We start from the raw sequence: 26,445 nt of genomic DNA on the forward strand, positions 1-26,445 counted from the left end.
AATGTATTAAAAGTAAAATAAAATAATAATCAGCGCTGCCTTACAGTCACATTGTCCACAACGGGAGCACAGGAGGACATGGCGCGATACATGTGATAGCCTACAGAATAGCATGAAATACCCTTTTATTAGAGAACTGCAGAACACAGTGTAAAAAGGAAATATTTTCCTTAATGTACATAGCCTATATCATAAAATGTCAAAGTCTGCAAATACAGTCATGAAGCACAATCGCTACTCATCATCGGTCCTAACTATTACGGTGTTCATTACAAAACCGTCAAGAAGCATGTGTTCACTATAACATTTTCGTCTTAAATTTTCGCCCACAAATTAATTAAGTGATTTTGTCAAGGTGTTAACGATCAGTCTATTTGCTAGAAACATATAAATTCTCCGGTGACCCGGGTATGTAATGCTTCATGATGGCACTCCTGGCACTGTTGGAGGATTACGCTAATGGCAGAATAAGGAGAGAACGAGTTTTCAGGGACCATGATGATTTCCTGGCCCATGATGATGACTGGCTAATAAGCCGATTTAGATTCCCTAGAGCTGTGCTCTTGGATCTATGTGCTGAATTGGGTCCAGTATTAGAGAGGGCAACACGCCGGAACCATGCCATCCCAGTCCAAATACAAGTCCTCACCACTCTGGGGTTCTTGGCAACCGGCTGTTTCCAGCGGGAATTGGCAGACAGGTAAATTAATAATATAAAAAAACTATAAGTAATCCTCAAATTTGTCTCTAAGACCTTTTTGTATATGAAATAATTCTATTGGAATCTATCATCTCACCCTATAGGTCTGGTATATCACAGCCGTCCCTGAGTGCCATAATATCTGTCGTTTTAAATGGTATACTTAATATGGTTAGTCGATACATCAGGTTCCCCTACACTGTGCGAGAACAGGCCGAAATTAAAACGCAATTTGCAGCAATGTCTGGTTTCCCAAATGTAATCGGCGCAATTGACTGCACTCATGTTGCTATAAGGGCACCATCTGAAAATGAATTTGCTTATGTTAATAGAAAGCATGTGCATTCTATTAATGTGCAAATCATATGTGACTCCAACATGACCCTCACAAACATTGTGGCACGCTGGCCTGGTTCAACACATGATTCCTTTATCTTGACACATAGCAGTGTAGGGAACAGACTAAATGCAGGCGCAGTACGTGATGGCTGGCTTCTTGGTGAGTTTAACAATATTAAAAAGTAGAAACTGTAACAATTGTTTTTAATATAATTATAACCTGCAGGCGACAGTGGCTACCCCCTGAGACGCTGGCTCCTCACCCCATTTTTAAACCCGCAGAGCGCAGAGGAAACTCATTATAACGAGGTCCACTCTCGTGCCCGCGCAGTTGTGGAGCGTGCCATCGGCATCCTGAAATGCAGATGGCGTGCTCTGGATGCCTCGGGTGGCAGACTTTTATACCATCCAGCAAAAGTGTGCAAGATTGTCAGGGCGTGTGGTGTTTTGCACAATATAGCACTGAGAAACGGTATTCCTCTCCCTCCTGATCTCCCTCTACCCCAGCATTACGACCCCGAGCCACAGCCCCCTGGCCGACAAGAGGGATATCAACGAGGTGCAAGAATCCGTGAGGATGTCATGCGGCGTTTGTAAAGAAAGACAAAACTCAAGGTTCATGTTTTAACTGCATCTTTTAATGATTGTGCAATTTCTTGCATCACTTCTCTCATCTGCCGTAGCTCATCTGCAACCCCGTTGACAGCGTTTATTGTCTCTCGCTGTAACTGCAGGACTGCGTCAGTGAGTACCCGACCACTTTTGGACGTGCCAGACGCAGAAGGGGCACTGCTTTGAGCCGGACGCTGTGCATCTGCATCTGAGAACCCCTCACCCTGAACCTCCTGTTCATTTACAGCTTCAGACTCCGGAAGGACTGGAGGACAAACAATTGGCAACATTTATCCATTTATCACCCCACACACTCAAATGTACAGCGTTAATGATTAAAAATCGGTTTAACCTTGCTCCTCTGTGGTTTCAGTCACGTCAGTGTCTCCCTCCTTTTCCGACACAATACCACACACGCTGACCTCCCCAATTATAGCCGCGATTTTGCTGTCCACTGATGTGAGATCAGCTGTACATGGGCCCCCACCAGTTGCAGCCACGCTCTGGCGGTGGGAGGACAGTTTTCTCTTTGCCTCCACCTTGAATGAATGAGAATCTTTATTTCACATATTTTGCATACTGTAAGCACATGTAAATAAAACTTTTTGAAAATCAATATTGCTATTTATATAGGTATATAGCCTAATAAAACATAAATGTAATATGTTGGTAAAAAAAAAATTTGTATACCTTCAGGTCGGACCATTTTTTCTTTAATTCTGCAACTGTCCGTTCTGTCCCACTGACACAATTGACGGCAGAAGCAATACTTTGCCACTCGCACTGCTTCTTTTTATTAGTGACCCCACTGCTGTGGCCACCAAATAACACAGTTTTCCGAGCCTCCACCTCCCCTACAAGTGTTTCAATCTCAGTATCTGAGAAATTACGTTTTTTTCCTCTTTTCTCACCTGTCGCCATTATTAAAATTAGGCTAACAGAAATGCACGTTTTCACTTTCTTGGATTAATTAATTGGCGGGTCGCATGCCAGTTTTCCAGGTATATATGGGATTCCACTCTCATTTACATGCTGATCAGCAATCATGAGGTGATTTGCATTGACTATTTATGGTTAAAAATGGGCGTGTACAGGGCGGGATATGAGGCTGGTTCACGTACGCACATCTGCGGGTGATCTGTGATTTATAAAGGGAACATTGCTTACAGGTGTGCGTACGCACGGTTTTATAAATCGGAATATTTTTTGGCGTACGCCATTTTTGGCTTTTGGGCGCACGTAAACTTTTAGTAAAGATCCTACGCATAGTTTTATAAATGAGACCCCTGAACTGTAAATTTGAACAATTATGCAAGAACACACTGTTCCAAGCCCAATGTTCATTAGAGCTCTAGTACTCTAAATAAATACAAAAAATATAAATACATGTGTGTGTGTGTGTGTGTGTGTGTGTGTGTGTGTGTGTGTGTGTGTGTGTGTGTGTGCGTGTGTGCACATTTATACACAGTATGCAACAGTTCTTTCTGGTCCTCGAATCTGGTTGGCTGATAAGAGTGCGATATTAGAGTGATAACGGAACGGAGCTCCAACAACTGTTTCACTGTTTGTAACTGTATAGTCTCGCTTAGCCAGACCTTCAGACTAAATGGGCCATGCTAACCAGACAAACACTGACCCCCCTGACATGTCCTGTCTGAAAACTGTGCATAAGTCAAGGTCTTGAGAGAGGTCATCTATGAAAGGATTTATGTATTTAATACAGACGAGTTACGGCTTTCAGAACAGGCTCATTCGATAAGAATAATGGAAATATCAGGGAAAACAGCCTGAAGGGGACAGAGAGACTAAATGCATCAATGTGATCGTCAGAGGTGGGGGAGGAGGAAGGGCTGATGATAAATTGATGTATTGCTGAGATTCTAATCATTCATGAAAGGGTAGGCTGTGCCTATCCCAGTCACTGGGGCTCAAAGGCCAAATGTAAGGAGCTTTGGATAGGATATGAGATTTGGTGTAAATAGCGTCAAATGGTGTATGAGACTTATTCATATACTTATTCATATAGGAAGAACTGCTGTCAACAAGGGAAGGTCAAGTGTGCCCTCAACAACTCTATGGTTTTAAGAAAAGATTGCTCATTCCTTAAGATCTAGGTCAATGGGATTATGAATTAATTTTTCATTGCACATGTCAGAACAAAAGAGCTTGAATCAAAAAGGAAGGAAAGCAGAGTGGCTCTGCATACACTTGAGGGTAGTTCCGTGTGAGTTAGGGAAACAGATCAGAATAAATGAATACTCACCCACGATTTCGCTGGATTCTTTGTTGTAAAGTTTCTTATTCCAGTACAGCATTCTCAAAAAAGGAAATGAGGTCAGCAGCACCAGACAGATTCCCAGAAACATGTAACCCGTAAAGGCCGCAAAGTCAATCCCCTAGAGGAAGAAGAGGGCGGGTTAATTTTCACCCTTTTAAAAATTATGCAATTAATTTGCTGTGGTATTTCATGAAATCTATTCTAAGCACTAAGTAGAGATCACATCCACTTTACTGGCTCTCCATATAATGTGGATGGAGGCCTTGATTACATTTCATCAACAGAATCATGCATCTTTATGCATTTAAACACTTATATAAGATTTAAATGAGCACCTGCTTGTGGCACAAATCCTCTTAAAATGCTCTTGACTATTTATTAATTTTCATTCATATCAAGAGCACACAGTCCTCTCGGCTGAACATCTAGCTTCAGATGATATTTTCTTGACTGTGCAGCCCACCCCATCTTTCATCATAACCAGATGGCATCACATTTTCAAATGGCAGCACTGATAGAGATGTGTAAAACAGATCCGCGTGGCCTGAAATCTAATCCAACAACTTATCTTTCAATACATCGCTGGTTTATAACCCATGAGGTATCTTTGGTTGTACATAATTAGTACAAAGACATTCTACAAAGAATTCTATAGTTCTCAAACTGCTTTCGTGTTTAAATTGTGCTTAGTGAGAAGTCTGTAACATTAAATAACTATTTAATGGCAGGCTACCATTGTGACAACTTAGAACCAATATCATTTTAACAAAAGGTCAACAGGTGTTAAATAAACTGTGCTTTTTTTTCCTGGGCAATAATAATGGCAAAAAACTTTATTGTAGCCAAGACTTTATTTTTTTGTACCTATGCAACATTGTTTTTTTTAAATGGGACAACTAAACCCAGTCTCTTCTATTTTGTAAAGGAACTGGCAAGATAAAAGATAATTGCATCCCTGCCGTAGTTCGGCTCCCAGCATTGCTCAAGCTTGGCAAAAGCCCAGGACTTGGAGGTACTTCTTAGAAATGAAATGAAAGGCTGGTGAATATGTATGTGTGTGTGTTGGGGGGGGGGGGGGGGGGCACTGATGCTGGTTTTGGCATTATAACCTCCCTCAAGCAGCTCAAGGTACTAAATCCTCCACCCTTAAAACAAAACCACTATTGAAAGGATAAATATGTTCTTGTATTATTTGGAAAAATAAAAAATTTAAATGCTAGTAAGCAAACAACAAGTAAACAACATGTCCAATCTCAGATGCCAATATGAAACAAATGTGAATGGAGAAAAAGAGACGTGAAGACTGGTATACAGTGACCTCTACAGGGGATCAGGAATAAAGAGTGAGTGAGTGAGTGCGAGAGAGAGAGAGGGTCATTCAGAACACACATCCATTTGTGAACTCTATAAATTCGATTTGTACAGGCGTTTTAAAGGAAACAGCATTGAATTATTATTTGGAATTATTTAACCACAATATAAAGAGAAAAATACACTCAAAAGACAGGGAGGCCAAATGAAAGGACCACTGCAAGACAAGGGGAAACCCCTTGGATATATGAAAAAGTTCACTCAAATATTTATTATTTCATCATTTATTCATCCTCATTGCAAAAAGTGATGTCTGATTTGTGAAAAGATAAAATCAGATTTTTTTTCAGTCAATCTGCTGATCCATTTTATATATATATATATATATATATATATATATATATATATATATATATATATATATATATATATATATATATATATATATATATATATATATATATATATATATATATATATATATATTCACAAATCAACCTGATCAGGTTCTTGAATTCTAAAGGTCTGGAATAACAGACATAATAAGAGGGTGACGAATGATACAGAATTTTCATCACTTTAAGATTCAAGTAAAGACTAATATATTGAAAGATTCAGGAAAATTAAAATATTATTATTAGTTTAAAATGAACCAGCCTTGGGATCATTTGATTTTAAAATAATTTAGGAATTTTGCAATGCATCTAAAAGTCAGAAGTATCACTCTATTGTCTGAACCTACTGAAAATAAGAGATATACTTATACAGACTTATTGGGGCAAACTGGGCTAGTGGGGATCTGTCAATAACATTTCATTAAAGTGGTTCTCTGCTTTTATTCCTCATGGATTTCCTGCGCTGTTGAGCTGTATGCCCTGTCATATAGAGTAGATGCATAAGTCCTCATTACTTTGTCAGCAATGCAGCTGCAGACAATAGGCAGTGTTCTGGGATTTTTCTTTGTAGATTCTCTTGTTTTGTCCTGAAGGCAGGCATGTCATGATAATGACTTAGATATAGGGTTTAAATAAGACCTCCCCTTACTCCATTTTTGTTGTCACTGTCCCACTTTTAGCAGCCAAGAAAGTAACTTCATAAAGCAATGAGAAGAGGGAATGAGAAATCACTATTCAAAAAGACCTTCACTGTTGGCGCTAACTGATTAGAGAGCAGTCAGGGGCCACGGTCAAACCAGAGTCTGCCAAAGCCGTCTGCCTGGGGCCAGGAGAAGCACTGATTGGCAGCTGAGATTTCTGGAAGTGTGACTGAAAGCCCAGCAGATGCCAGAGAGTAGGCACAGGGTCTATGAGATGTCTCCTCAGCGACCCTGAAACACTCCTTCTGCCCAGGCTCAAATATCTGATCTACAGAGAGCTTCACAGATGGATGCTTGACTGACCAAATGGCAACATCCCTGCTGTAGAAATCCTGTCGAGACCGAAGGGGGGCCCATTTCGACTTGCACAGCCCAAACAAACAGAGAAACACAAATAAATAAACAAAGAGGCCACAAGTACAAGATGTTCCGTCATAACTGACTGCTGCCGGGGAAATGTGGGACAGACAGGGTTCACACGTTAAGGGAAAACCTGGAAACTTTGGAGGTTATAAAAATTTTGAGTTCTAGGCCTGGAAAAGTCAGAGATATTAAGAAAATCATAAATCAATTCAACCGATTTTCTACCATCTACCACTCATTTGCTCTCTAACAATCATTTGATAAAACTATGGAAAACCTAATATTAAAAAAAGTGTGAATTTGGTCTTTCAAACTGTGATTTTTGTTTTTTAAAAAAGGAGTGATGGCACACATTTTTAGTGTTACAAATAAATGTTGTTTTATGGTACAAAAAAAGTATTAAGGTTTGATATTAAAGACTGGAGTTAAATTGCTTGAATATTCTGCTTTGCCATGAAACGAATACATTTTATTTTAAAATATAATAAAACAGAAAACAATTATTTTAAATTAAAAAAAATTCTGTATGTATAATCAAATAAATGCAGCCTTGGTAAGCATAAAAGACTTCTTTCAAAACCATCATACAGATTACATTATTTGCTTTTTGTAAGTCAAGGTAGTGCATAAAATCTTTTGAAGTTGTGGATTAGTAAAGCACAGTGCTTTTTATTAAGCTGTATGGTAACGTGTCATCCCTCTATTTGTATGGCAGAGCTTGCATTCAGAATCCCGAAGATCTAAAGATCTTAAGGCTGATTGGAGCTTAATAAACGGATTAAGTGACTGCTGGAGAAGGTGGCTTCACTATAGACTCAAATTAAATCCTTGGCTATATACAAGCAAACAGACATGAGTCACACAAAAATGCAAATATTCATTCATTTACATACAGAGCTGAAAACAACAGTACACCCAGAAAGAGTCAAGCTAGTTTAAAGTCTGCGAGTAAAATAAAATAAAATAAAAAATGTCAGGTACAGAAATACATTTATATTTTTAGAAAAATCGCCTAAAGAACTTTTAAGCTTATACAAAGGATCAGTAAACTACATTACACCACTTTATGTGCACACACATACACACACCATAAAAGCACCTGTTTGAACCAGTTTAAAAATAGTTTTGGATCAGTCATTCACGGAGAGCCCATAGTTTCATCGACTCCTACCTCTATTGCATCAGGAACCCGAGTCCTCAGACACATGCATAGACATGTGTAAAGCAGAAAAGTGTTTCATCATAAAACAGGGAATCTCTTAGTAATGCTATAAAAGTGGTATTTTATGTGACTAACTTTAAGACCCAGCTAAATAGGTCCCAAATCAATGCACACAGCAATCAACAAATGAGCAAGTATTGAACTGCATATATGTATGTGTGTGTCATTTTTTGCACATGAAGTTGTATCTCCATTCATCATCTGCATGTTGTCAAAACAAACAGAAGCCCTCTCAAATATAAACAAATCTGGCCCGTGTATCACAGAGATAACACAAACCACTGCATCCATGTCAATAATTACAGCAGATGCAATCTCTCCCTGCGGAACAGAATTGATGAATCTGTCCAGCACTTCCCTCACTCCTCTGTGTATGCGCTACAAGAGCATATTTATCACTGAACATCCTGACAGAAAGCAAAAATTATGTTTATAAAGTAGTACATTTAGAGCAGGGGGGTCTTCAGGGTTCCACCCTCCAGAGATTTAGGCCTGTCAGAAATGCAAGTTTATGTAGATTGTTTTTTTTAAACTTCCCACTGTTAATTGTAGCCCAACAGGAAGGGACCTTGATGTGGAAAATATAACTTGAGCATGATTACCGCTGCATCATCCTGTGCAACAGCCGGTTTGACAGGCAAGGACAGTGTTTCTACTGAGCCACAAATGAACTCAAACCCCACAGCGATTTCAGCTCTGAAAGCCAGCTGAAGAAACAATCATTAAAACCAGGCCCCTTTCTGTCGCTGATGGAAGGGTGTGAGGAATAACTAAATTAAAAACTGATGGCATCATGGTAGCTATTCTCATGAAATATTTACGTCGCCCTTGTTGATGGGTTTTAATGAGTTTAATGACCTTTTTTTACAGAGAAGTAAAAAAAAACTTCTTACAGTAAGACTTATAATGGATTAAAAATGAATGGAAAATACTTCTACAGCATTTGTTAATCACTTTCTTGCTATTAACAAAATATTAACTAAAACTTTTGCCTCAAACTCCTAATTTGCATCTTATTAATAGTTATGTAGTTGTTCGGTTTAGGTATTGGGTGGGATTATGGTCATGTTATGTTAATAATAGGCATGCTAATAAGCAACTTTTTAATAGTGAGAACTGGTCCCTTTACTAAAGTGTCACTAAATAATGTTCATTTCTGCATTTAGTAATACATTTTAAAATGTGATTTTCATTTGTTAATATTAGTTTATTAACAAACATGTATTAAAAGTGAATACGCAATTCTTTAACTATTACATACAATAAGAAATGTTTTAAGTCCGCTTTCCATCTTTTTTTGCACATTTCTTTACGTTTATGAAATATCAGGTGGTTTTCATCCAATTTTTTTAAAACTAATAATATCACTTTCCTTTTCATCCCTTTTACTAATTAAATGTCTGTCATTTTGTGTGTATCATGAATTTTATATCTTTCATATCCCAGATTTCTACAAATCTTTTAATTTCCCAAATAATTTAATAATATTAAACTATAAAATATCAGAAGACAACACTGAAATGCCAAGCCAGCTGCAGCTTGACATGGCTAAAAAGCCATGAAATGACATAAAAAAGAGGATAGTTTGTTCTAAACAAATTATTTCTGTTTAAATTAGTTTAAAATTTCAAGGGTCTCCTTTCTAAAATGTGTTTCCTTTTTTCAATTTTGTGTTTCCTTTTTATTTTAAGGATTTTTCATAGTGCAACACAGAACAAACAACACTGTTGCAGACTTCACATGCACTATCAAAGAAAATAATAAATAATAAATAAAAAAAACATAAAAACAAATAAATATAACAAAATAAAATAAAAACAATAAAAATGCATGTATGTGCAATACCTTTTAAATTAAATACAGGACTAGTGCTGCAAAATATTAAGATGTTGGTTGGGCAGCTAGTTTTTCTAAATAGCCAAGAAAGGATCCCTAGGCAGCAGATAAAGTTTCAATGGACATAGACCTCAGAAATTGGAGTCTCCAAAATGTGTTTTCGAACCAGTTTTCGACAATAATTCTGACAACAAAACTATTAACAGAATTTATGCGCTAATTAAAAATTAAAATATTGTGTCAACCCTTGTGAAATTTTTGATTCATGTGAAAATTAGCCCTAACTAACTATTAATCTTTTGCTATGATGACTTCTGAAAAAATCGTGTGCATTACCAAACTCCTCTCTTTACCTTTGCTTGACCCTTCAAGTCACCCTTGAGATTCTCCCTTTAAAACGCACTTAAAATGTGAAGCAGCACTTGATTAAAACAGCTAATTTCACACACTAATTCATCCATCTCTGTCAGAAAGTGTGATGGTGCTGGAAATCAGTTTCTCTGACAAGATGTTTATATGACATCAAAATGTATGGCTCTGAATGGATTGAGGATTTTAGGCATATAGTTGTTCTTTTGGCGTGTAGCCTTTTAAATAGACTGTCAGAAAAAGATGGATCTCCTATTTTGTTTTAGCCGCCCCTTTTCCCCTCCCTTTCTTTTTTGCACTGATACTCACACACACACGGTTCTGTGTCTTAGCCATTGTGTCTGTGGTAGTGTGTGACAGAAGAGCTGCAGGGTAGAGTGGCTCTAAAGAGAGCATCTTTAATCAGCATCCAGAGCCGGAGATGAAAGTGCTCTATCTCGTCCTCTGTGTCTCATTCAGGGCTTTAGCTGGACACTTACCTGTACATGTAGGCTACTTACTGACATACATTTTGACCATATGCACTAACACATACACTAGCATACATGCTTTTATGGAAGAAGAACTTGCCGTCGTAAATGATTCATAACTTACAGATTCATTCCGTTTAGCTCTGACTATATTCACAAATTGCATGTAAATAAATGTGCTTCTGAATTTGAGGGAAAAGCACCTCTTAAGCAATTAGACCATACATTCGACAAATAATTATGCAAGCTACTAAACACTCATCATATCCAATCACCTTCAGTAACTGTTGATTTTGAAAGTCTGGACAAAAATATTTGTGTAATGTCTTTGTGGTTTTCGTGTGTTTATTAATGTTCGTTCATGAAATGCAGGGATTCCCAAACAGTTCTCTGATATTGGTTAATGGACCAAAATGACATGCAGGTAAACAAATAAAAGCATAATGTTTAAATTATTTTTGGTTTAGCTTTTTTATCAACTCACAAACCCACTCCAGTTATTACATTAAGCCTAGTTTGGGAAACCATTGTATTACGTAATGTTTAATGCATTTTGCATTGTTTTTATAAAATATATATATATATATATAGAGAGAGAGAGAGAGAGAGAGAGAAGTATATGGTATATGTTTAATGGTAAGTTTAAAACTAGTTAGATCAAATGTAATCTAAAAGTAGTCTAAAAAGTAGTCAGATTATAGTGACCTACAGTAGATTACATGACTAACTACAGTTTTGATCATGTAATATGTAATCAGTAATAGACTACAATTTGTAAGTAATATACCCTTCACTGTCTACTATATATTATGAAAGTACACATATTCGGATATGGCGAAAGTCTGTATAATGTTCTGTTTCCTCAGTCTAGTGCCAATACAATTTCAATACACATCTATGGGATTTTCATTGTCTGTTGTATTGTAAATCCCCAGGTACACCTCAACAAGCTGCATCATTTAGGCCTGAAGTATACTTTATGCAAATGCTCAACTAAAGCATTGCGAGCACAGTCCCGTTGAACACACACACAAAATTGCCACAGTCCCGTATGCTTGTTCTTACACTATGGAGACGATAACAAATCTCATGGGATGATAGATCTAGCTTCAAATGTCTTCGCTATTGAATCAGATTTGTTATTATTCAGGTAAACGTACTTATGAGATCTAACCTGCTCAGCAACATTCTCTTCATACTGCCCCTTCTCTGATTTAAAAGAGAAAACTAGCTTTAGAAACAGACAGTTTACGCTAATGCCAGCTTGCGGCAATGCCAAGAACGCAGAGAACGCATACTTCTGTTGTGTTATGAAGTGCACTCAAAGGGTTAGCCGTTCATATCCATAATCCTAAATAAGGGCTATAAAACAACTAACACGACTACAAAAAGACAAACTGGCAGACACTCAAATACAGACAGAATAAGCTCCAAGACATATACTGTGAATTTAGCCATACAACCGATGAGGTCATGCATGAACATTTTAATCAATCACAACCTGGGTCACACTGTTCTGTCTCCTCAATTAAAGTGAATAATAAATCACAAAATGTTCCCTCGCCTTTTCAAATCAAGCCAATATTACACAAGCCTCAAAGAAGACCACACAAGACTTTGTGCTTTGAGGTCACATCATAAACCTGGAGATTATTCAGCCTGCCTGTGACCTTGTCCAACTGGCAGGACGGAACTTTAAATTGTGTTTTCCTGCGAGTTAGGGTTTGATTGAAATAGTTTGCTCATAGACTTTGAAGTTGTACAACGAAAAAATAAACTTCTGTGATTATGTTAGGAAAGTACAAGCCGATGTTGCAGACCTATTTTGTAATCACTTGCATCCACAGGCATTGCTTCGTTGTACCTTCAACAGCATCAAGTATCACACAATAAGATCTGTTTCACACAGTGCATAACCAAGTAGGAGTGTCACAATATACTGATATCAATGAGAACCATTTAAAAATGAAATACTGATAACATGTTAATAGTACACATACATAATATCATAAATAATCCAGCGCCAATAACTGGTTGACACTCCAACATAGTAGATGACAGTATTCCAGCCAAACACTAATCCTAACCCTAACCATTAATTAATACTACTTAGTACTTAAATGTATAATTACATTGTAACAAGAACACCTTAAAATAAAGTGTAACGTATTGTTTTTTCTATATACAGTATATCTAATTTACATTAATAAGAATAAGATATTTACACTTGAATGGTAATATGACAAATAAAACTGTCTAAATGACCTTGATTTTTTTTTTTGATGTGCAATGTGTCAATACCTTACATGCTGTTTCTGCATAGTATGTCAAAACAGGAGAGATACTGTGAGTAACAAGTCTATTGCAGCCAAACATCCCGTATACCCTTAGTTAGGGCTGGGATAAACGATTATTTTTTAAAACGATTAATCTAGCGATTATTTTTTCGATGCATTGATTAATCTAACGATTAATTTTTCAGACCGATTCGATTTCGATTATCTCCCCATTAATTGACTACTAACAATTTATACATGTTGATTTACATATCTGAATGAAAAAAACATGAATTCCTTAACATTGCAATATATGTTTATTGCTCTTAAAATTACAAAATAAAAGACTGACTAAGAATGCATTACTTTGCATTTGTATAGAGACAGCATTCAATAAAACCTTGAAGCTTTGAAAACACATAGCTTACTAAAACAAGCTTACTGAACACATAGGGCCTAGCTTACTGAAAAAAAGTTCTTCTTTCAGATGAAAATAACAACAACTTGATGTCTAGCATTCAATAAAAAAGTTCACCCAAAATACTTGTTTAGAGCAATTGAAAGAATACAGTAACCAATGTAAACTTTAGGGCTTTAAGCTAATACAGAGAGTGCTTTTCCAAAAAATAAAAAATAAAAAATAAAAATTAACAGTGGGAGCCAGCAGCCTGTCATGTAGAAAAAAAAATCTCAGAATGCTCCACGTGAAACTTTGGCGTTCCGCCCTTTTTCTATCGTGTCTAATGATTTTGGTTAATATGCACGAGGGAGAGAGAGAGAGAGATAGCGAGAGAGAGAGAGAGAGAGAGAGAGAGAGAGAGAGAGCAAGACAGCGCTCGTGTAGTTTGAAGACTGTGAGTGCGCGAGCGCGCGTGAAACTTGGGTGTTTCGCCCTTTTTCTATCGTGTTTAATGATTTTGATTAATATGCACGAGGGAGAGAGCAAGAAGCGCTCACGTTGTTTGAAGACTGTGAGTGCGCGTGCACAGCCGGGCCTCTCTCTCGTACGCGCCCTGTCAGGCGCAGCACAGTCATTATATTCTACATCACTCACCGATCAAATAAGGCTTTGACAGCCTTAACATTGGACAGAATGTTGATCCGGCCATCGCGTATATTCAGCGCACATAAGGTAAACGTTTTTTAGAGAAATAAAAACAGGTCGACGTATCGATGCACATATTTTGCGTCGACGTATTTTTTGCGCCGACGTCATCGATGACCTCGACGCGTTGTCCCAGCCCTACCCTTAGTCAAAAATTGTTGGTCTCAGAGTTTGTACACAATGATTGTACAGGTTTCCCATTTAGTTTTTACTAAAGTTAAAAGATTTCAACTCTCCTGAGAGAAAGAGAGCAAGAGAGACAGAGAGAGAGAGAGTTTGGCAGAGTGTAACTAAAGCTGGCAAGAAGTATTCCTACATAATTAATAGTCTGAGGTGTAAGACAGGATGCCATGGTGTTTTAGCCTTGAGTAGATAGTGACAGCGTGTTTTGGCACAAGGCTATCATTCTATGCCACATGCTTGTGTCTGTGTGTTTTTGTTTATTTGTGCAGTCATGTATAATTTGTCCAACAAGCTCCCCGAGACATTCTCAACAGGCACACGACAGTAGCACAATATCCTTTCACCCGTGAATAACCCAGCATCAAATAAGTACGGTGGGAATTAATGACTTACTTTTTTACGCAGATCCTGATTGGATACGATGATGACATTGGGTGGATCTCCAACAGCTGTGGCAGCTCCTCCGATGTTAGTGAAGATGACCTCGGCAATCAGGACGTGCCTGGGGTCCAGATTGAGCACTTCACATAACCTAATGTACGGAAGACATTACAAAACTTGATTAGACCTGTTGTTCCTGGAACACCAATGCAATGCAAACATGTTACATAAAAGTTAAATGCTCACTAGTCATTTTTTGAGAAAAGGTGTACTATTATCTGCCTTGCACAATTCTTGATCTAGATGAGTAGTAGTGAAACAGTGTTTTTAATTAGTAGTTTGTATTGTTATTCTATTGTTTACCTGTTGTGCTACCTGTGTGTTTACCTGGCTTTAAGACAAGTTTCCCTTAGGGGACAATAAACTGAAACTGAACTGAACTGAACTAATCCAATCCTACTTCTATGATTTTTGTCTGGTAGAACATAAAACATGCAAAAAAACACACACAGAATACCTTCCACCTATAAAAAAGGTAATATATTTCAAATATATTTATTCTGTACTAAGTATAGTTAAAATCTGTTAACATATTACTGACATATCACTCAAGACTTATTGATTTAAAAGTTATAATCAACGTTATTTGGAGTACTACTTGAGCACAATGCACACTGATGAAGATTGCATGATCTTTAAATAAAATATTAATATAAATCGAATAATATACTGTATACTGTATTAGTCTTTAAATGCAAGAAATGCAAAGTGTACCTGAAGTATACTTCCAATAGCTCCACTTTAGCACAATCAAATATACTTCAGTGCATCTTTAGTTGGACTTCTGCACTACTTACGCACAATTAAAGTGCATTAAGTACAAAATTATTTGTTTCAGTTTAGCAGACTTTAAGTATACCAGTTTAGTTAACTAAAAGTACAGTTGCAGGGTAATTTTATTAAGTACAGGTACGTAAATAATGTAAATGTATTTGTAGTAATAATAAATGCATTTCAAGTACATTTTAGTATACCTATTTTTCACTAGGGTTAACAACCACATTGCAACAACATGGCAACCACCACAATGTCCTAGCATTGTAGCATCCTAGCTTTTGTAGTTTTACACAGACTAATATGTTTTACCATAAAATATGAAAAAAGGTGAGGACACGATTCTTCAGCAGCAAAACGTTAAGCTGAGATTTTCAAGCAAATCTAAAGATAAATCAGTTCCCCTGCTAAATTGGCATTAAAAAACTCTTGCACAAGCAAATTGCCTGTCAACGAAAAGCTGAACTCTCTAATTTCTCAAATTCGTTCTTTAACGTGTGTGTGTGTGTGTGTGTGTGTGTGTGTGTGTGTGTGTGTGTGTGTGTGTGTGTGTGTGTGTGTGTGTGTGTGTGTGTGTGTGTGTGTGTGTGTGTACTGTGTCTCTGAACCCTGAAACCCCGAAGGTGTTTGAAGATGCTATTGGTGATGCATAATCAAAAAAAGGAGTCATTTCTCACTAGCAGTGCCATGAAAATGCTGAGGCAACGTATAACTTTTTAATGGCTACTTGTGAAATATAGATTTATTTTATCGTACAACAGAAGAGATTTACTTTTAATGTCTACATAAGATGATAAGAATTTGACGGATTAATTTTGCATGAGGATGAAAATACAAAAAAAAAGATGAAAAAAGATATGCTTTGTTGGCCCTTTTTTTAAGCAGGGATCAGACATAAAACAATACTACATGACGCCTAATTGGTTCATATCACATGTAGGGTGTCCTAAACATTGCTAAACAAATGATATGTAAATGATGCTGTACATCAGGATATAAAACATATAAATGACTTGAGAACACAAATATAATGTGCACAGGCACCAATAAATCACATTGAGGGACAACGTGCAACGGTGAAAAGATGGAAGAAAATAAGCTCAAATGGAGCTGAAAAGAGCAATGAGGTGGGACGTTTATAGCATGGAGACATGAGTTATTGAATCCTCATATAAATCTAAGCACAGACTAACAGAGAAATTCTTGTCAGCATAAAAGCCAAGGCCTCTTGGAATCTCTCCTTGGTTTTTTTTATTTTTTATTTTGTTTTTTTTGTAGTAGCAGTTCAGCTTAACAAACTTCTTAACAAAAGTTTATTCTTTATTGGAGAAATGTTCCAAGTTCAATGCAAATTAAGCTCTATTGATAGCATCTGTGGCATGCTGTCACTTACCAAAGAAATGAATTTGTCCCTCATAAAAATAAAAATAAAAAGGAAGTCAAGTTTTACAGCAAATCACTTACAAAGAATGTCTATTGGGAAAGGCATTCTGGAGGTTTTCTATGGAGTCTCACATGTTGTGGCTTCAACCTCAGAACATTGTATTTTAAAGTTTATTCCAGTGTGATTACTTGTCACATAGACTTGTATTACTAAACAGGGTTAAAAAATAAGTCAAAAGAGATATTAAGAGAGAAAGAGACTCTGTTTCAGGAAGAGAGACCATTACCTGATTGTAACAGGGGTGAAGAGCATCATGGTTGTGACGTTATCAAGAAAGGCTGACAGAACGGCCGCAATTAGGCACAGAATCATAATCATGGGCCAAACTCTTCCTCGTGATAACTGATATGCCTGTGTGGAGACATACAGAACACTGTTGGGAATCCTTGGTTTACAAAGGTTTGATTTTTCTCGTAACTTCTCATTAATGAAAACTAACTGGGTCAAAAATAAATTAAACCCCAAAATCGCTTGCCTTTGTTTATGAACATAAAAAAAAAAAATCATGTGTTCAAAGCATTCTCCAGTGGAATGGGGAGATGGATTTAACAGTGCCTCAAAGACAGAGAATCAAAAGCAGTCCTCTGAGAGGGTCTCAGAACACAATGTTCAAAAGTGAACTTTAATGAGGAATTCAGTCTAAAAACTGACACTGATCTATAGTGTTTTTGCTCATTCGTGGCTGAAAAGAAAAGAATACAAAAAAAAAGACCTCCAACTTTAAGAGCCTGTCGCTATGGAGACATTATCAGGCTGTCTGGAATCATACTAATCAAGTGGTAATGCAGGGGTGTTGTAACCCACCTATTATGTCACTGCTTCCTGACAAAAAAAGATGCTAACTGACAAAAAAAAAAAAACAGAGCAAAGGCCTGTTCACACCAAGGATGATAACTATAATGTTAACAATAAAGAAAGAATAAAATATCCTATATCACAACTGTGAAAGGCACAAAGTAATCAGCATTACTAAAAACTTCCAAGCAGGTGTGAGTTGGAGCTGGTTGGAACTAAACTCTGCAGAGCTGAGGCCCTCCAGTCATTGAGTTTGAGACCACTATATTATGCCTTTTTTACAATATGTAATATAACTCCTGTTTCCCCAGAATTTGTCTTTGAATTATCAGCTCAAAATACCCCACAGATCATTTATTATATCATTTTGAAAATGCCTTTTTGAGTGGAAGCAGAAACATGCTTTTTTCAGGCATATCTCTTTAAATGCAAATGAGCTGCTGCTGCTCCCCCTCCCCCATTTTCCAGATTAGAGCGCTGCCTTTACAGCTTGTTCTTCAGATACTCTGTCTGCCAAAAAAAAAAACAATCGGTTTGTTTTTGGTTTTGATTATCATGTCTATCGTACGAAAGTTATTTGTTTTAAACCATATTAGTTTAAACTTCTGATATAGGGGTTTCTGAGCACATGGATCCAAAGCACATGCACAGAGAGCGGCTTTCAAATGGCATGTGAGTATTAAACTAAGTTCTCTTTCATGTCTTATTGTGCATAAACTCTCAAATACACACAGGTTTATGTTTAAAACACACAAGTTGCAAAAAACTGTAGGTTATGTCTGTGAAGGTAAACAGCCAGAAAGAAATTGCATGTTTATATTAGATCTGTGTGGCAGCAGCATAATATATAGTAAATAAATCAATAAATCCACTGCTCTCTTGTCTCCTCTGAGGTTGGGACTCTAAATAATTCTGTGCTCGTCAGTGCAGCCAAAGACAGAACAATTAGCATGTTTTGCTCAAACTTTTTTACATGGCGTTAGCTGTTGGGGGAAACATGCAGATTAAGGGGCAGTAATATTATTAATAAAGGGTCATATGTAATTTTTTTTCACAAGCTTGCTGAGAAAGGCTTCCTTGAAAAATTGTTGTAATTGGTAGATGCACCGGAGACCCGATTGTGGCACTTAAACAAAAGAAATCAGATTTTCATGATATGTCACCTTTAAACCCGCAGATAACAACTGCAGTGCACGTTTATAATAAACAGAACATTACCGTGCGTTGGTGCGGACACTAATATTGTTATCGTTAAAGTTATCATTCTTCATGTATACAGGCCTTAACCACACAAGACCACACACACGGATAAAATAATCTTGATTTTTTTATTTCAAAGCAAAATACTTTATGTTGTCTTGAGATGATGTTCAATCAAAAGGGTTGTTTGTATGGCAATATTTTAAATTGTGGAACATGTCCTCGTCCAGAACCCTCTTAATATTCATAAATGGGATGAGAGGATATAAGCATGTGCCTTCATAATGTCCAGGGCACATCCATAATGTTCCAACAGGTCTTTTACAACAGTCCCCAGAATCCCTGAAAATAAGGACTGCGATATTTATCCAATGAAGCTCATCCTAAGATTTATTTTTAGGCTTTCATTAAATCTAACCCATTTTCTTCATGATTTATAAACGTTTGCATCATTTAACAAAGATTTGTTCCATCTGATTCCTTTTCACATCTCTATTGGGGCTCAATATTTCCCCATAAATTTCATATATAAAACATTTGTGGGGTTCTCCTCACTTTGCATAAGAGTGAATGATTTTCAGGGCAGCTATCGTAATAGCTCTGCTGCTTTTCCACAAAGCTTACTGGGGAAAATAGCATGATGGGATTACAGAGACTAAATCAAAAATAGGGACATCAATAATGTAAAATGAAAGCATATCAGACTGAATCAATAGCAGCAGTTCACACGCTACCTTGTTGTTTCTGACTAAACATTAGTAGTTGTATATGTAAGTATATAAGGCATATAACTGTATATAATTTTACCTGCATATGTTAAGGTGGGTGGGATAGATTGAGAGGACTAATTTTAGAAAGGATATGATGAAATAAGTCTCTCAGAAACCAAGACTTAAGCAGACCTCTGCTAAACAAATCACAAACAAGCATATGCAACATGATTATTGAGAAAGCTCACCTTCACTGCACAGTAATCAAAGAAACCGGTCTCAGAGAATATTGCCACCAGTATCATCTGAAAGTAAATAGGAAGGGTTATAAGACTTGAACATTTCATGGTTTCTATTTTTAGTGCTTACTGCCACGTGTCGCTATAAAATCACATTATGTCTCAAATACCACACGGTCTCTCACTCAATTTCATGCCACATATATACTTCTCTGAATTTCATGCCACATATATACTTCTCTGAATTTCATGCCACATATATACTTCTCTGAATTTCTATTTATTTATTTTTTTGCCTTGAGATACAGAAACAGACATCTTCGAATTATAGAAAATCAATAAAGTGAAACATCAATATTTCTGAGTTTATTTAAAGCAAATGTGTCTAATGTAAAATGGCTCTCAGTCTCTTTGATAGCCAGTCTTTAAAATTGACAGATGCTATGATTCATTCTCTATCATCAGTCTCTGATTTTCTTTTATGCTTTTCCTCAAATACTCCTACATGTAGTCTTCTGGATGAGGGCTGATTGAATGTATTTGTTTCCATGGAGACAGACACTGAACAAACAGAGATCTTGAAAAGGGTGGCACTTCAGAAATAATATTAGAGAGGCTGTGTGTTCTTAATGTGTATTCATATTTTTTGGTCACATTGTGTTTCATTAACATGTAAAATATGGACTAATGACTAATGCAGACCACCAGCCACACCTAGCAAACATTTCAACCGACTGTGCTGCTGCAATGTACAGTACATGCAACGCAAGTAACGCCCTGAGGAATTCTTTCTAACAGTAGCATTACTGTAGGTTAACAGCACATTAAAGAAGTGCCTGGCAGGCTGAGCAGCCTGAGAGACTGATGTAGGTTGGGGTTAAGGGTTGGATAAGGGGCTTTGTCAGACTGTCAAGCACTTACAGTAGCAGGGCAACTTTCTCCAACAGGAAGGTTAAAGCATCTCATTACACCAGGTTTAATGCTCTATGAAAGAATTAAATTACTAGGTTTTATCTGAAGAAAACATGATGACGGTTGCGAGATTTGGCATGTGTAATTCCATCTGTGGTATTTTTTGCCTATTTTATCACAAAGTTATAAGTCCAGTTTCATCTAAATGTAACTGCACACATCCTCATAGTACAAACAGAGCACCGTTTTTCTGTTTTTTTTTTTAATATATATATTTTTTAAGAATGACAGTGATAGTGCTAAAAAAGCAAGCACAACAAATACGATTTTTTTTTTTTTTTTACTTTTATCATTTGAAAAGCCCTGCTGTGAGTTTATATTTAATATATTTCTTTGGAACCCTCCTACTGAGGTTAACTGAGTAAAAAAGTTCTGGAGCGCTTCTAGACCTGTTAGAAAAATGCTTACCATTCCAAACAGCAATGCAAGAGTTTCATAGTCAATCCATTCTACAACAGTCATCAGACTCGGCCTCTACAGTAAAAAGACAGTGAGATGAAATAGTCATCATCTGTTTATCTCCTTCCTCAGATACAAAAGAACATTTTCACATCCTAGTCTTAACTGGGTTTTCTGAATTTTTTCAATAATTGCATCAATTACCATACCATTTAGGCCTTCTTACTGTATTCTGTTTACTGGATTTGAAAGTTTAAAGTTTTTAGTTAAAAAAAAAGACATTTGAGACTAGGGAGCTATGGGTCTTTTTAAAGGACACTCCATCTATCAAACAGACAGAAGTTCACTGAGTAATTTTACTCATGCTCAAATAACGTACTTATCTCCAGTTTCTGGAATACAATAACTAATACTCAGAGCTGCAATGAGAAAGCAAGATTTTAGCACATTAGAGTAAATCAGTGCAATTACCACTGATATCCCATTTAAGTTAAATAGCCCGGTTAGTTAATTGTGTAAATGTCAGTGTCTTTTATCATATACTGTGTGTGTGTGTATATAATTATATAAGTATTTTATATATATATATATATATATATATATATATATATATATATATATATAAAATACTCTGAAGCTCGTGAACTGTAATTTGAATTTGCCACGATTTATTATTTATACAGACTTCTGCACATGACAGAATGTTGCTTTGCTCATAAGCTAATAAAACACAAGACCATCACTGCAGTTCTCAACATTAATAAAATCCCAGAGTCCAACTCTTCATCAGAATAGAATAAATTACATTCTCTAAAACTTACATCTCCAATGAAAGCCAGTGCTGCCAGAGCAGCCAGGGATCCTAACATTGCAGCCAGAGTGCGGTGAACAATCTGCAAACACAGATGCAACATTTTTACTCACAATTGAAATACTATATATTTTGGAAATGTTGTTATAAACCTGGTCATATATCAATGGGCACAATGTAACACAAACTAGATTTGTGCTATGGGCTCACTAAGATGTTCTGAGTGTTTTTGGCATGTTGCTATGCGGCATGTTGTAAGTGGATGCTTACTGCCCCAATTTCTTTATCATATCATGATCTTTCTTTACATTGAAAGCCAGTATGGTTTTCTCACTATTTTTTCACCTGCCAAGCAAAAATCATAAGTCTGATTGCTTAGAAAAGTAATAGCACAACTCATCTCAACAAGCTGGATGATATGAGGTATCACAAAATTGTAATGCTTGGGATTAGGGGTGTGTTCAAATCTCATTTCTTACATTAAACTCATTCTGCCCCTTTTATGCACTCTTACAATCAAATGATAAATGCCAAATCACAAGGATATATACGTGTCAGTCGACAGCGTCTTCTAGATTTCTGCTCTTCAATCAGCCTCTGGACTAAAAGCACCGCCTTAAAGTGCACTGTCAGATATCAGCATCTTCAACATCTGTTTTCCTGGTGAGAGCACTTGACTGGAACACCTGAATCAGACTTTCTCTGATGCACCTCTTTCAGAGTCATGTGCCAAGATGAAGCAGTCATTACAAGAGCTTGTAATCAGCTAGAAGAGCCAAAGAAGGGCAATGAGTACAGAACATGTTGGGTAAAAGCTAATGACTCCAGTCTCGAAGGAACAAGTAATCTGTGTCAGTCCGACAACTTCCCTGAGGGGGAGGAACACTTGGTGCAATGTTGTGATTGTAAGTCTAAAACAGGTCATTAAGATAAATGGTTGAACACTGCTTTCTGAGCAGAATTAATCAGCAACATAAATATATATTGTGCTGCTTCGCATAAGAAAGTATCCTCTGAGACTAATGTTTCTCTGTTTTGTGGTTTAAACCAATTACTCTCAATTATAGGGTAAGAAACAGTTTATGGCTAAATGAAAAGTCAAAATGTGCCTGTGTGAGATGTAATGTTAGTTTTATACTCAAAGCCCCCCAGTAACTGAGAAACTGCAACTCTAGTCTAATTTAAGAATAATCTATCAGCCATTATTAAAATGTTTACAAGATATCGGCAATTAGATTGTGAAGATGCATTATTCATGAATCTTTTAAGGCATACCAATATTTATAAGCATATCATACTGTTATATATCTCAGATTTTAGGTTTTGCCCTCTCTCGGAATGAGTTTTAGCTGTCAGAGCTGCTGATGAAACTCACCATCTGAGCCCTTGTAATCAAAGTAGTTTTCAGAGTGCTGATTCTAGATCAGTTCGGAGGATTATCACTAAGCTGCTATACAATGCAGATAGGAAGAACAGGCCAAGGCCGATAAAACAAATGCTTCCTTATGTACAATGGAGTACAAATGTCTGAGAACACAAACTTCTGCGGAATCTGTAATGCTATTCAAGTCTATTTTAACTTGGAAATAAACAAAGTTTTGGAAGATTCTAAAGATAAAAGAAAATTTAACAAAAATTTAAGATTCTGCACTTTGGTTGCTAATTAAGTCAGCCCTGTGAACTACTGTGTAAAACATTTATTATGATGACAGATATTCTTACTTCCACTGAATGACAAGACTCTTTTGAAGAGTGCAAATTATGCACAATAATATGATCATTCGTTTTTATACAAATCTATGGTAATGCTTTCAACACATAAGACTTCATTTAAAAGTTTTCTTTTTTCCCACTAAAATGGCTATGCTGATAATGTAATGTGTAACTCAATGTCGAAAAATTATATTCAAATTTTTTTTTCTTAATATTTAGTACTGTAGTATATCATCTGATTCAGCAGTCTATTAAAAGCTGATTATGAAGGCACAATCTGGGCAACTGCACCTTCCTTCTGGCACACACACATCTATTTGGCTACATCATTTGCCATTTAGATCAATACATGAAAAACAGCAATATTTTAATTATAATTGGACTGAGTAATGGCGGCTGTATTTCCTAGTATTAAAATCAAGATCAAAAAGCTAGCGATACATTCAGACTGTATGAGATTGACTGTATGAGCAAGTGTTGTTTAGTTGTTATGTTACTTCTAGTCAAATGTCATGCTGTGTTATGTGTGAGATATTCATCATTAAAAATGGACAGACTGCACTCAGTTGGACAGCAAAGTTACTGTTTTTCCAACACTTTTTGATGATTTCTAAAAAGCCTGGGAACTAGTTCATATACATCTCATAGTTGAATGAAGTTGTAATATTTTCTCTTAATTAAAGTTTTAATGTTTTCTCATGTCCAGAGAAAATTAATATAATATAATATAATGCAGTCTTCAACAATGGGATTATCTGATGAACCTCATCTGTAATCCATTCTCAGATACTGGATGTGTTCTCACTGGGAAGGGATTTGGGGGAAATTTCTTATAAATAGATGATCACAGATGTAACGCTCCTCTATTTTAAAAGCATAATAAATAAACTAACTATGACTCACCCATTCAACATCAAATTTGTTCATTAGTTCACTTTTAAAAACATTATTTTTATTTTCTCAGCTCCTTGATGACAGTGTAGCCATAGTTGTGAAGCATTAGTATTAACGGTAAAAGTGGAAACATGGGCCCCCAAAGTCTCCATTAGCATTCTCACAAAGGTCTAATTAAACTCTTCGACACGCAGCATGCTGTCCCTCCTGAAGAAATAAATGTAATTAGAAAAGGAGGTCCCCTCTGCCCTCATGTCCCCCTGGAGCCACACTAAAGCGCCACTTTCTCGCAAAACTCTTAAAAAAAAAAGTGTGCACTACAGGGAGAAGAGGAAGTTAAAAATGTGGAGGAGTGTTTTGCTGTAAGGCTCTTTATGGCTCTAGTTGTTCAGACTGACATGACGAACATAGTATGAAAGTGAACAAAAAAGTAAATAAATATATAAAATCAGAAATTAATAATTTTTAAGGTGAATTAGTGTCATAATCAAAAAAGACCAGAAAATTGTGTTTTTATATAGTCCAAAAGAGACCACTAGTGAAAATGCACCTATTTTGCACTCTTTTGTCATTTACATTTTTATATCAAATGAAATGATCAAGTTCGAGTGAACAGTTTAATTGAAAAATTAACATGAATTTTAAGAATGTCTTAGTAATTATTTCCCTTATTGATTTGACTGACAGCTGCACTCGGGCTGCATGAGCTGCATTGGCAGTTTTTGAGTTTCAATGGAAGCAAGGGCACATCCAACATTTTGTACAAGAGTTCATATGGTCACATTGTTCTTCTTGAATTCACCTCAAAATATTTCATTTACAATGTTTCAGAGGCTTAAAACATTGTGTATTTTTGTGGAATCGCAGTCAGTGTGGGTGAGCAGAAAGCTCTTCCTGATAGCATTAGTAGAGCCTAGTGACCTCTAGTGCTCAACAGCAGTACAGATACAAATGAAAAAGAAAAAAAAGACCTCAGTCACTTTATGAATAGCTACTGTCAAAGACATCTCAGTGTAGTGCTGGATTTACAAGCACAACTTTAGAAAGTTTATGAATAACATACCCAGCATGGCATCTACTCTTCCAGAGGAGATACAAAAGACTACAGATGTGCACATGCAAATCTCAGACGACGCCACACAGAGTCAGTGTGGCAAAACAGCCGAGATGATCTTGTTTATGGGGATGAAATATGGGATGAGTCATGAAAGACCATTGAAAGGATTACCGTGCGGGGTGAAAATAATGTCTTCACACCGACACCTCGTATTTTACCTCAAAGATGATGAGCACATAGACTCCTGCCAGGATCAATCCAGCGATAAGCACCTGTGTTTCCACGGTTACATAGAGTGACTGGTGAGTCATGGACAGAGGAACCACCTGACTGTCTAACAGAAAGGCCTGCACACTGATCAGAATATGAGCGCTGGAGGGCAAAAGAAAGAGAAAGATTAGAGAGAAGGAGACACACTAGAGCATGCACCATTACAGGAAAATAATGTGCATAACCCACATTATAAAATGATCGCATTTACTGAACTGTTAACACAATTTAAAAATCTGATGACAATTAATAGTATGACAATATTATTTTACTTTTTAAAATATAGAGCAACTGATTTTGTTTGTTTGGTCTTACCTGCTAACCATTTCGAATGTCCTTGTTCTCAGAATTTGGTCACTTCGTTGGGAATGCAATGGTATAGTCCAGTTATATAGCACCTGTTCGAAAAATACTACAGTTTGTATTCTGAATGTATAGAATAATCTCTTTTAATCTTTTAATTTTAATTAAATGTATTTTACATACAGCATCCTCAAAAAGTATTTGGATACTTATAAGGGACTCCTTAAAATGAATGCATTTGCATTATATACATTAATATAAAA

General features: G+C 36.5%; 1 protein-coding gene across 2 annotated transcripts in view; it reads right to left on the minus strand.

The window, feature by feature from the left end:
• Positions 1 to 26,445, minus strand: part of LOC132160509 (P protein-like) — an 85,180-nt gene that overhangs the window by 44,202 nt on the left and 14,533 nt on the right. For both annotated transcript variants that reach the window (XM_059570179.1, XM_059570178.1), the window contains 8 exons: positions 26,195 to 26,277; positions 25,828 to 25,981; positions 21,956 to 22,027; positions 21,144 to 21,209; positions 19,773 to 19,829; positions 17,046 to 17,170; positions 14,554 to 14,692; positions 3,915 to 4,047 (listed from right to left, as the gene is read on the minus strand). In XM_059570179.1, the coding sequence (XP_059426162.1) occupies positions 3,915 to 4,047; positions 14,554 to 14,692; positions 17,046 to 17,170; positions 19,773 to 19,829; positions 21,144 to 21,209; positions 21,956 to 22,027; positions 25,828 to 25,981; positions 26,195 to 26,277 (829 nt within the window). The remainder of the gene's footprint in view (positions 1 to 3,914; positions 4,048 to 14,553; positions 14,693 to 17,045; positions 17,171 to 19,772; positions 19,830 to 21,143; positions 21,210 to 21,955; positions 22,028 to 25,827; positions 25,982 to 26,194; positions 26,278 to 26,445) is intronic.

Source organism: Carassius carassius, chromosome 17 (genome assembly GCF_963082965.1).
Source record: "Carassius carassius chromosome 17, fCarCar2.1, whole genome shotgun sequence".
In the NCBI taxonomy this organism is placed as follows: domain Eukaryota; kingdom Metazoa; phylum Chordata; class Actinopteri; order Cypriniformes; family Cyprinidae; genus Carassius; species Carassius carassius.